The sequence below is a fragment of the Cibotium barometz genome, chromosome 41, assembly GCF_041138505.1.
Source record: "Cibotium barometz isolate CiBa-2024 chromosome 41, ASM4113850v1, whole genome shotgun sequence".
Lineage (NCBI taxonomy): Eukaryota > Viridiplantae > Streptophyta > Polypodiopsida > Cyatheales > Cibotiaceae > Cibotium > Cibotium barometz.
This window is the reverse complement of record NC_141086.1, coordinates 33008107-33021197: the sequence shown is the minus strand read 5'-3', so window position 1 is coordinate 33021197 and position 13091 is coordinate 33008107. Positions and strand designations below refer to the sequence as shown.

Sequence of the window (13091 nt, the reverse complement as noted above, 5' to 3'; positions counted from 1 at the left end):
CCATCAGGTTGTAGCATTACATGAGAATCAATATGTGAGATATAAGCTTCTGGCTTGAATGGATGCCCTAATGGATCCTAATTGTTAGTCGTCACGTACGTTCTTTGCTCATTTGCAGCAAAAGCATGTACGTGAGAATATTGTCAAGACACAAGATAGGCAAGGATTATTGATTATTGATCATGCTTGTGTTCTAGATGTGTGTATGGACTTTTATTGCAATTTGTTGGGTCCGCAAGAGGTCATATCTCTAGATGTCATTGCAGCTAGAGAGTCTTTGTTTCACTTGGTTCGTCACCAAGTATCAAATGTTTCTGCAAATGGGTTGGAAAGAGATATTTCTGAGGATGAGGTGGAAGATGTGTTGAAACATTTGCCTACTAAAGGGAAAAGTCCAAGATGGAATGGGCTCCCCAATGAGCTTTTCACGAAGTATGTTGATGAGTTAAAGGCCCCTCTCGCTTCTATTTTTCAGGAGGTGTAGAATATAGGTATCATGCGTGGTGCGAGTTGGAAGATTGGGCTTGTACGTTTACTGCCTAAAGTTCCATCCCCAATTAATCTACGTCAATGGAGACCAATCACATTGATGGGGGCCATGTATAAGATATTCGCAAAGGTCTTGGCCAACAGGTTGTAGTGTTTTCTTCCTACTTTGATTCATCCAAGGGAATATGGATTTATTAAAGGTCGTAATATTTTGCATAATATGCTGAATGTACAAATTGGAATTGATTATGTAAGGGCTTTGAGGCAAGAGGTGGTTATGATTCAATTGGATATTGAAAAATATTATGATCACGTTAATTGGTCTTTTCTTTCATAGCTTATGCAGGCTACGAGATTTGGCCCTCGCATGTTTTCTTTGATTTATGCTATTAGCCAACATACAGTGGCTAGGCTTATGATTAATGGTGGGGTGACTGAGCCCATTCATTTGACGAGATCGGTCAGGCAAGGATGCCCACTTAGGCCTCTCTTGTTTGCAATTGTTACACATCCAATCTTATTTCGACTGGATAAGCTAGTGGAGGACAGTGAAGTTGTAGAGCTTACACTTCCAAGTGAAGAGCATATGGTTAGCTAGGCATTGGCAAATGATTCTTTCATGTTTCTTAAGACTTAAAGAGATAATTTTCAGAAGGCTATGGCTATTTGGAATACTTTTGGTCTTGCTTCAGGGTTATGCATTAATATGCATGAATTTGCTCTAATAAACTGTATCGAGAGCAATTTGCTTGGTTTGGGATGGCATGGGCAGGTCATACAAAGGGGATGATGCATCACATGCCACTTGGGTTATCCGATTGGATTTGATGTTGATTCACAGGCTTTGTTGGCATGGATTTCTGCAAGGATAAATGATAAGTTTGTGTATTGGAAATCTCAAAATTGGCCTATGCATGTTCATCTCAAAGTGGCACAATCAGTTATGATTAGCATGATATCTTTTTTCTTGCCTTTATTGCCATGGACGGGCAAAGCTTTGCATCAGCAGGTACAATAACCAATTCAATTTATGCTATGGAAAATAATAGGAAATAATCCAAGGCAGACATGGATTTCTTAGGAACATGTTACTACTCCGAAGAGGAGCGGAGGGGTAGCCCTAGTAGATGTCAGATTACATATGGTCACTAGGAGATGGCCTTTATTGTAAGATATGTGTGTATCTCAAGAGCCATGGGTGGTAATGGTTGGATAAGGCCCTCATAGAGAGGAGGTCACACTTGTGCATGGTAATACTAGGATTGATGGTACATGGTGGGATGTAGTGAATGGTTCCTAACAGGTTCAAGTGGTGGCTTCACATCTCCTTTCTCATTTGATAATCTCATGGAAGGAGGTGTTGGCACACACTAAATGGAAGCCTTTAGATTAACGGTTGCAAGTTGAATTCTATGGCAGGTGAGGTGTTGGCTACTTCACAACTTCTGGAGTGGCGTGACAAACTTGTTGAGCGGCCAAAATTCAATAGAATGGCTTGATTGGGACTAGTGAGAATTTTGGATGCTTTGTTGCCACACGGAGAGGCTGCTTATTGTCTTTTCGAAAAATCCATCAATGTTTTCGGGTTCCACGTGGATATGTATAGTTATGAGAGAAGGTGAGAGAAGCACTTACACCATTTGGTGATATTCCTCAGTTGAAGGATCAGCAACCTTGGTTAGATTGGGCATTTAGAAAGCCTCAGGACATTGTCCAACATACAACAAATCAAGTGTACCATATGATGGTAAAAGATAAGCCCTGGATCACTATGAAGGCTAATAAGGTATGGAACATCAAGAAGAGTAGGTCCCAATGGAAGGAAGTAATCTTATAGGACTAGTGGTTTAAGATTCCATATCAAGGGAAGGTGTTCCTATGGCGCATGCTAGTTGGAGGCCTACCATTGGGGGACCAGTTGTTGCGAAAGCGGCGGATTGCTTCTAGTAAGTGTGTGTTTTGTACTACATGCTTGGAAACATGCCCACATCTTTTCATTTCATGTCCAATGGCAAAGAAGGTGTGGGATTTCCTTTCTCGCGTATGGACTCCATTGATAGATAGGCCTGTAAAGGTTAAAGACTACATTTTTGGCAAGATTTCGAATGGGCCAGATAACCTAGAACATTCAGTTTTTTTTTCATTTTTTTAGGTGGATAATTTGTGGCATATCTGGTTAACTAGGAAGGCCTTCATATTTGATACAAAAGTTGGTATTACAGCTCACATAGGTCATATAAAAAGGCTACTATTGTGGCAAGTCTGTTCCTTGCGGGCCACCTCATTTGGTGGAGAATGACACGGCTATATTTTGGATGAGGGTACTCCAAGCTACACCTGTTCAAAGTAATTAGTGAGGGAAAGCTAGTACATCACATGGCGATCATGTGGCCATTTGTAAAGTAATTTTGGTAATATATCTTCTATTACGAGAGAGAGAGAGAGAGAGAGAGAGAGAGAGAGAGAGAGAGAGAGAGAGAGAGAGAGAGAGAGAGAGAGAGAGAGAGAGAGAGAGAGAGAGAGAGAGAGAGAGAGAGATCATTATCTTTTGAGGCTATATATGGTCTATAAGACCATTACACATCGACACAAGAAATTGACAAGGAGTTATGTTGTATTTCCTATATAACAATCTTCCCTTTTTATAAACAAAATGTATGGATGGCTTAATAGATCCCTAAAGGACATGCAAAAACATTTGTGAATAGTAGCAAGATGTAGGCATTCTAAAAAAGCATGTTACTTGGCCTCTCGTAACCCATGGAGCATACCTTGCATGTCCTTTCAGACTTGTTGAAGAAATAACAAGATCAAGGTAAACAAGGAGATCAAGGTGAATCCAATAGATCAAATGCCATCGAAAAATGTGCTCTAGATGAAGGATTTTCTATATAAGCATGTGAACAAGCTCTAGGAGCTTTATGAAATTAAGAAAATAGAGAAAATATAAAAATAGGAAAAAGCAACTTTTTTGAAAGCATAAAAAAGCAAATTAGCTTTTTTAGAATTGTATAAAAAGGGGATCTTCAAAGGAGGTGCTGTAAAAAAATTTAAAGGTTTTATTGAGCCTTAATTTTCAAAGGTTTTAAAAAGCCCTTGTTAAGGGGCATTCACTCGCAAAGAATAGCCCAACAATAAATGCAATGCAATGTGTGGCCTTGGGAGGATTCCTCTCATTTAGATGCACAAACTTTTTTTTTATAAAGGAGGAATTGCCATTGCACGACAAAAGCCAAAAAAGAAGAAGAAGTATCTGAAGATCGAATTTAAACCTCTTCTAACCCTTCTCATCCACTCCACTCTTATCGACAATGTCATCAATCAAAAATATGGCTGAAGTGCAAGTACATACATGTGAAAAGCTTGATAAAAGCAACTTTAACACATAGAAGTTCAAGATGAAGTTGTTCTTGGAATCGATCAAGCTATGGGAATTGTTCAGAGGCAGAACCTAAACTTCATGAAGACGAAGGCCAGTACAAGGCAGATTTGAAAGCATGGAGGTGAAAATACAAGAGAGTTATGAGCATCATTATAGAGACAATGAGCCAGACTATGGTACCACACATCGAGCATTGTGAGATTTCTCAAGAGATGTGGCGACAGTCATTGAGCGTGTTTGAAAATGTATCCAAAACAAAACAAAAAAAAAACAACTCAAGGGCGAGTTGAATAATATCAAAAAGAAGGATTTGTCAATATTTGAGTGTATGGTTAAGATCAGGTTCATATGTAATCAATTGGCATCTATTGGTCATCAAGTTGGTGACTGTGAGATGGCAAAAAATTACTTATGAGGTCTGGACAAGACTTCAAGATGTTTCAAACATCGATCATGACATGACATGATTTGCCAAGCTTTGAGGAGCTTGTATCGAAGATGAAGATGATATTGGAAGAACAATGTCAAAGAGGGAGCTTGAAAAGTGAGTGCTTTTTATTCACATATAGAAGAAGGAAAGCTCAACAAAGAAAGAGCAAGAAGATTATGGACACAGAGGGGGAGCACAGGAGCATCCACTCGAGAAAAACCTAAACATGGAAAAAGACATAAAACACCATATTGGGGAATATGGGAATTTCCCACAAGTTTGGGACACGTGGTCAAAAGTTTGGATTAACCATAACTTGAACACCACTAATCCAAAATGAGCGCTTTATAGCTCTTTAGATTCCATTTTTCAAAAGCGCTTTCCAACGATAGGTCATATGATAGGGTTTTGAGAAACTTACAAACATGTTATCCGTGTCTCCTTTTTTAAGTATTCAAAAATGGGAATTGGGAAATTCCTAAATTCACTAATATGGTGTTATAACATGCATGATAAAAATACATGCAACCATTGAGAAAAAACAAGGACATTGGGTAAGAGATTGCTATGGAAAGAAACGACATGTTGAAGATGAAAGATTCCAACAAGGGAATTGCAATGACATCAAGGATGGTGTTCTGAAGGAACATACCTTTCTTATGACAGATGTGAAAGTAACTAGAAGTGTCAACATTGGTTTGTGGCATAAATTCCATATAGACTTTCACATGTTGAAAGATATCAGAGCAAGGGAATTATCAAAGGATTGCCTGAGCTTAGTGATCATATATCATCACACACTTGTTCAACTTGCCAGTTCAAAAAGCAAGCTAGTCTACCATTAGAAAGAAATGGTCAAGAAAGCAGAGGATTGCTTGATCAACACATGTATGTACATGGGCCGAAGAGGACATCTACTTTGAATGGATATAGATAATTTATGACACTTGTCGATGACTACAACAAGAAGACATTGATTTACTTGTTGAAAAACAAGAAAGAAGTCTTAGATACATTGCAAGAATGGAAAGCGTACGTGGAGAAATAAACTCACAAATATGTGAGGTGCTTGAGGTTTGACAATGGTCAAGGATATTCCAAATAGAAATTCAACCAGTTCTTGAACATGCATGGAATATGGAAATAGTTGACCAAGAGATATAGTCATCAACATCAACATGGAGTTGCATAGTTGAAGAATAGACATAATATTGAGGTCATAGCAAAAGCTATGCTAAATGAAAAAACGATTCCAGATACTCCTTGGGTTGAAGCCTACTACACACAAGAACAAGGAGAAATTGGATATTACTTAATCATCGAATGATGGATCACAAAGTTTCAAAGAAGAACTTAGTCCAAGAATGTTCAAGGTTTACACACCAGGTGTAAAAGCAAGAAAAGCTAAAGACAAAAGCAATGGAAAAGCCAAGAGATAGAGTGACTCAATCTTTGGCACCATAAAGGTGGTTGATGACATAGAATTGTCAATAATGGAGTTCGACATTGACATTAAAGACTTCAAGGGAGAACAATGGATGGAGCTACCTTGAAGAGTAGCAATACAAGCTATTTGTTTTGAAGATTTTGAGCTTAAGGGGGAGTATTGAAGAAATAACAAGCTCAAGATAAAAACAAGGAGTTCAAGGTGAATCCAACAGATTAAATGAAATTTGAAAAATGAGCTGTAGAATAAAAGTTATGAAGGATTTTGTGTATAAGCATGTGAGCAAGCTCTAGGAGCTTTAAGAAATTAAGAAAATATAAAAATAAAAAAAATTACTTTTTAGAAAGCATGAAAAAGCAATTTAGGTTTTTTAGAATTGTATAAAAAGGGGTATCCCCTCCCATTGTAATATGTGTCCAAGAACATTAATAGAACTCCTTATAGATATCTCCCCCATCTTCGATTTTTAACAAAAGTCATGCCAAGACTCTATCCCAGCATAATAGCCAACATCAAATCATTGCTGAAGCCCATCCTTTTGTATTCTTAAATGACTTCTTAGTGCATGTATGTGTGAGTGGGAGAAAAAAGTAAGCATTCCATAATTCTTGGATTAGCTTACCTCATATTAGTTTTGTGACTTTTCTTTAATTAAATAAATAGTTAACAATAAGCCTGTATTTTCCTTGCTCTTCACGCGTGCGCACGTGTGAGTGTGTGTGTGTGTGAGAGAGAGAGAGAGAGAGAGAGAGAGAGAGAGAGTTATATTAACATCTAAGGACGACCCCAGAACCATAAGTGCTCACAGTTGTGTGTGTGTGTGTGTGTGTGAGAGAGAGAGAGAGAGAGAGAGAGAGAGAGAGAGAGTTGTTGTGAGTTTTTCAATATGAAGTATATGGTTTACTGTAAGCTTCACTTTGCTTACAGTGCATGGACCCACGTGTATGTAAGAGAGAGAGAGAGAGAGAGAGAGAGAGAGAGAGAGAGAGAGAATTAAACATCTACGAAAGACCCAAAGGGTCCATGAGATCAATTGAGTACATATAATCAATGAATAACTAGATGTTGAAAACACACACAGAGAGAAAGAAGGTAATATTAATGTATAAAAAAGACTCCAAGGGTCTATGAGACCATAAGCGATACAATGATACCATGGATATACCAAGGCATGGAAAATGTTAGAAAAGGGAAAATGACTATCACTAGTGTATATATATGTGATATCAGCATGTGACCCTATACAAGAGAAACTAGCCATGATCGACTAATAATGAAGTGTGTGTGTGTGTGTGTGTGTGAGAGAGAGAGAGAGAGAGAGAATTAAACATCTACGAAAGACCCAAAGAGTCCATGAGATCAATTGAGTATATATAATCAATGAATGACTAGATGTTGAAAACACACCGAGAGAGAAAGACGGTAATATTAATGTCTACAAAAGTCTCCGAGGGTGTATGAGACCATAAGTGATACAATGATACCATGGATATACTGAGCCATGGAAAAAGTTAGAACGGGAAAATGACTATCACTATGGAATACATTCGTGATATCAGCATGTGACCCTATACGAGAGAAACTAACCATGATCAACTAATAATGATGCCCTCATCAGCCAGTACAGATCTGATGCCTAGCCTCATAGAAGCATGTAATGGCATCGAAGAATCTCTTGGATCCGCATCTGTCCGATGTAGGATTGTGATGCACTAGGTTGGGGACATTTGGCCTGCAAAATAGATTAAGCTATTCACTGAGGACCCCTCTAGGGCGAAGGACCAGATTGCTAGTGTGGGCGGTGGGCTTTGATGTGGATGCATGATGATTGAAGAAATCTGTAATGATCCTCTAGGAAGTATCATGTCAGGTCTCCTATAACGCCTATGCTCTAGTAAGTACATGCACAGGCATCTGTGATCATCAAAATGCATCACATGAGAGAGAGAGATTATTATCTTTTGAGACTGAATATGGTCTATGAGACCAGTACACATCTACACAAGAAATTGACAAGGAGTTATGATTGTTTTTCCTATGCAACAATCTTCCATTTTTGCAAACAAAATGCATGGACTGCTTAACACATCCCTCCAGGACATTGTGAATAGTAGCAAGATCTGGGCATTCTAAAAAAGCATGTTACTTGGTCTCCCACAACCCATGGAGCATACCTTGCATGTCCTCTCAAACTACCATGCCAATACTATCTCACATCTCAATTGATAACTTCATGGATTGCAAAACAAAATAATAAGTTTCAGTGCAGAACCATCTAAAAGCTTCATACTTGAGTCCTTGGTTGTGTAACCCAGTTGGTAAGGGGTTTGACTCTCAAAGCTGGTACTCCCCTGGACGCGATGCTGCCTATTACTAAGTAATTACATCACACAAAAAAAGAAAGCACTTCATATTGCCTGTGAAATTGTATATTTAGAGCACCTCACTTGGAAAAGACATGAAAACTTGGAAGTTGCATCTTGCAAGGTTCCTGAAGACATTGTGTGAAGAAAGGAGCTGGTAAACAAGTGAGATGACGAGGTTATGTTCCGTATTTGTTGTAGTTCAGGAAGGGCTGCCCTGCTTGGATAAGTTTGTTCTGGACTCTTGTAAGGAGAAAATTATGGTGACTGACAACGGTACAATTGAAAGCAAGGTGGGAAAAGATATTTACATATAACCAAGCAGCAAGGATATGGTAGAAGGGCAAGGAGCAGGTGCAGGCATAGTTGTCCTCTTGTAGAAATCTTCTGTATTGATGACAATGAGGCCCAACCAGACCCCTTCCTACGTTATATAGTAAAAAACTCTAAATCTATTACTCCCCTTCTGCTGACCTTTATTGAATTTGCTATCAAAGAATAATAGGTTTACAAACTAGAGTGATTTTTTGCTTAACAATCTAGACCTGGAGTACCGCTTTGCCTTGTTTAGAGACTGTTTGACAGACGGCACCCGTCGTGCAATGCTTTTCCATATCATGTTCACAGCATCATTAGGGTGAGTAGGATGCTGATACTCAAAATGGTGGTCAAGCTGCTTCAATCGAGTCCACTTTCGAGTCCACTCTTGCTCTTTAACACTCTGAAGTAGATCCATCAAAAACCCACTTTGAAGAGCATCAGTGGACCTCACAAACAAACAGAAACCAGAGTAATCCAACTCATCCTCAAAGGGTAGCTCTATCTCATCACTGATGACCACAGGCACACAATGGCTAACTATAGCATCGAACAGTCGGTTTGAAGATGGTGTGTCACCTGCAAGGTGCAGGCAAAACTTGGAAGAACGCATGCCCTCTGAAGCACTGCGTATCCCAGCCTTTTGTGAGCTTCCAGTAGAGAAATGCACCCCTGGCTCATCCTTGAGCATCTCATAGAGTTGTTGCCGAATGATACCTCCCTGAAATGCCAAAGCAAGAAATGCTTTAGATTTGCCGAATGATACCTCCCTGAAATGCCAAAGCAAGAGATGCTTTAGATTTGCTACAGAGAAACGTGGCTTGCAAATAATGTGCACAAAAAGTTTAAATCACTTTGCAGAAGATCACGATCCGAATGCTCAAATGAGCTTTTAAGCAGACAGTACGCTCCTCTGAAAAAGAAACTCAAAAAAAAAAAAACACCCCTACACCAACTCCCCCCCACACACACAACCCACCGTCCCCCCCCCCCCCCCCCCCCCCCCCCCGCCCCCCGCGCGGCAGTCAAAATGCTGCATTAATAGGAGCTCAGGAAAGAAATAGTGAAATATGTAGGCTCCACCTTATTGCCCAGTCATGGCCATTTGCCTCTCTTTTTGGAACCTGTTCATATACATGTTTCCAAAGCCTAGTGCATGTGCGTAATGGGAAGGAATGATGCATGCGACACTGACACTGTTGGACTTGACTTGTCATCAAGGCACTCAATCCAACTCCATTTCCCAACCAGACCCACTTGTGCTTCTCCTCCTGATGAGAGCACTTAGATCTGCTTCTCCTCCTGATGAGAGCACTTAGATCTGCATACTTGAACAATTCAAACCTTTGTCCTTGGACAAAGAGGTGGAACGGGCCAAGGGACTGTGATGGGCCATGACTCTTTGTCATCATGACGTTTGCGGAGGCACTGTCATAGGCACAATCAAATCCTTTATTCTGTTGTTTCCCCTGTGCATGTGTTCAAACACACTCTTCTATGGAATGCAAATCTTGAATCATCGTGTGCAGGTTGAAGTGGCCCATAAACAAAGGTCAAAAGGGTGACCTAGTTCTTTGAGCAAGGCTAAGTCCTACATGCACATTTGCTGAATGAAAATCACTATCCATCAGTTCGCTCAATGGAGTGAGAGTTTTGAGATGTGCACTCAAGCTTCCCAGAGAAAGAACCAACTTTATACCTATTAGTTGTGTACCTTCATCTCCAATAACTTAAGTATATGTGCTGCTACACCAGACTCTAATTGCAGACGGGGTACGGGTCTCTTAAGTTTAGAAAGCCGACAAAGAAATGCCTATCCAAGATGATGTGCTACTCACAAAGTCTTCAAAGGACTGTCAATCCATGTTAAAAGTTGTGTCCATATTAAAATATAGACATTTTTAAACACTAAATATGCAGACAAACCAGGCAGAGCAAGCTTTGAAACAGAAAGAGATCTGAGCCGGTAATGTTAGAGTACCTCTTTTCTCACAATAGCTCCCTGAAAGTAAAGTAGAGTCTTTCTACTTCCATAGCTTGATCTGTCCTCTGTGAAGGTAGGGACCATGTGCTTGTAGGGGGCCACTATGTCTTTGCCCACATTTGCTACTTGAGGGGAGTAGCGCCCGAAATCTGATACAATGAACATGGCAGAGCGCAGTTGCTCCCTTGCCACATGTAAACTATTTGGATGATGCATCAGGATGACATGGTTCTTGCCGCCTGACCGCATCCAAGGGTTTTGCCTGAGCAAAATGTGGACAAGCTTCTCCTGCAACTGCACGTTTTTGTCGGTCCCATCCACAAGTTCCAATTTGGTGTATTTGTTGTAGCTTAGTGAAGAGAAGAATGGCACAAAGTACACATCAGCGTCCTTCTGATTCTCTACAAGGATTGCTGTGCATCGGTGTTTGCGTTCAGACATGGATGAAGAGAGGAGATCCAATGTAAGCCAGTACTCAATACTGTGTTGCATGTTGAGCCCGCCCGGATATCGTGGCACTTGAGACATGTTTCTTGGCCAAATCCGACCAGTGTAGGTTTTCGCTATCATGCCAAAATGAAACTCTGGTGGTAGATCATACATAAAAACCTTGAGGAGAGCAGTTCTCTTGCTGCAGAGGGTCTGGTTTCCCACCATCTTGGGTTCACTTCTGAAATTTTCCACTTCGGGTGAGACATACTCCTGGGCACCGGTATCAGCATTTTCTGCAAAGTTGAATCCAAAAACAGTAGAATTCTGCCACAGCGGGCGTTGCCAGTCTGCCCAGATGGAGCCGCCCAATTCTGTGGGGAGGTTCTCAGCAGATCGTACAAAGAAGATGGAGCCCAGCAAGACTATCAGAGCTATGGTGGCCACTATGGCGAAGGTGCTGCGGTTGGATGACCCAGGGACCTGCCTGTTCAGGCGCCCAAACCCCATCTTCACAGGATGGTGCTCCACACTAAGAGCCATTGCTATGCTGACCCAAACAACATGGGCTTTTGCATACTCAACAAGCATCCCATAACCCTAATCTCATCATATATCCAATTTATGAGATCCCATCACCCTAGATAATAATCACTGATTTTTCCTCCTCCAACATAAGGTTCCAAAAACCCTGATAGAATTGTAATTCTATAGTAATAAATCAGCCCTAATTTGCACTCCTTACACAGCAAAATGATCTTGTAGCAATTTTGCACGCTTCACAAAGAAAAATGATCTTGTAGCAGTAAATCAGCCCCTAATTTGCACTCTTTACACAGCAATATGCACCTAAATAAACCCTAATTTCCTCTCTGCATTTAAAAGGAGACTATAAGCCCTGATTTTCACTCTTTGAAGAACAAAATGAGATCCTGTAGCCCTAAATCAGCCGTGGCTTTCTCTCTCTAAACAGCAAAATGAGATCCCACAAACCCCCTTTTCATCTCAATCCAGACCTCTGATAATGAGGTCCCATAATCCTGTATTAACCCTCCAAGCGCAGATGCTTTAAGCCTCAGCGCTCACAAATAACGCAGGAAACGATTACCTTCTACTGAGAACCCACAAGCCAGGCAGCGTGGTGGATTGATCGATGCTTGCAGAATGCTCCAAGCTGACACCATTGTGTCGATTTTCTTGCAAGATCTGTAAGCTTTGTGTGTGTGTGTGTGTGTGTGTGTTGCAAGAAGCGGTTTGCTTTTTTCCTTTTCAAAGAGGGCAGATGCTGGACATTCTTTTCTTTTTCCTTTTTTTTTTGGTTGCTCGAGGCCTTTTCATTTTTATTTTACATTTTCCAATGCTGTTCGGTTCTTGCTGTGGGACTGCTTAACCTGTACGCGAGCACTTGCAGTCTCACGCCAGTCTTCTCTCTTTACACATCACCTTTGTGTTTTGTGTGTTTGGTCTCATAGGTCATTTTCTCCTCTTTTGTGTTGTGTGTGTGTGTTTGGTCTCATTAACCTTAAAAACATCTCTCTCTCCCCCTCTCTCTTTCTCTCTAGTGCTCTTGTGTGATGATCTCTCTTTCTCTCTCGCACTTAGTGCTCTTCCTTCCTTTCTCTTTCTCGGTCTTTTTCTCTCTCTCACGTATTGCTATATAGTTTATGCGTTGGGCCATTCTATTCCCCCACTTCGGTGTGTGACGTTACATGTGGTCACCTCGCCTAGCTATGATGTGAAGAGACTCGTTTCATCACTTCTCTCTCTCTCTCTCTCTCTCTCTCTCTCTCTCTCTCTCTCACGCACACACACACACACACACACATCCCCCACCCCCCAAATCTTATGCTCTTTCTAATATCTCTAGCTTTTTGGTGTTGTGCAATCTTCAGGCCTCGTGATACTTCTTCAATCAGAGCCCTTTTAAAAGAACTGTGCTTTCTTGCAATTCACTACAACAAGGACTTCATAAATGATTTTTATGACCTTTTATGCATTCTTCTCACCATGGGTTGAAGAGGAAATGATTCTTTTGAGAAAGTATTGTCTTTATGTCTTTATCACATTGTAACTATCTCACCATGGGTTGAAAAGGAAATGATTATTTGGAGCTTTATGTTTTTATCCCAATATAACTAGTTATTTATGAAAAAAATCATTGAGGTGTTTTTCCTTATCACACCAACTCGAGACGCATATTCTAACATTTGAGGTAGCTCTAAACTAAAGCAAAACTATCTTTTCTTGAG

General features: G+C 40.4%; 1 protein-coding gene across 2 annotated transcripts; it reads right to left on the bottom strand.

Annotated features, from left to right (window-relative positions):
* Positions 1–8161: 8161 nt before the first annotated feature.
* Positions 8162–12332, bottom strand: LOC147614885 (putative arabinosyltransferase ARAD1). Of its 2 annotated transcripts, XM_086780218.1 has the most exons (3): positions 10411–12144; positions 9009–9150; positions 8162–8832 (listed from the first exon to the last, which is right to left on the bottom strand). In XM_086780218.1, exons 1-3 carry the CDS (start codon positions 11431–11433, stop codon positions 8825–8827), a joined length of 1173 nt encoding a protein of 390 aa, XP_086636344.1. In that variant the 5' UTR covers positions 11434–12144; the 3' UTR covers positions 8162–8824. The 2 variants fall into 2 exon arrangements, with proteins under 2 accessions (XP_086636344.1, XP_086636343.1); XM_086780217.1 differs by having other exon boundaries at positions 8162–9150; positions 10411–12332.
* Positions 12333–13091: the final 759 nt, after the last annotated feature.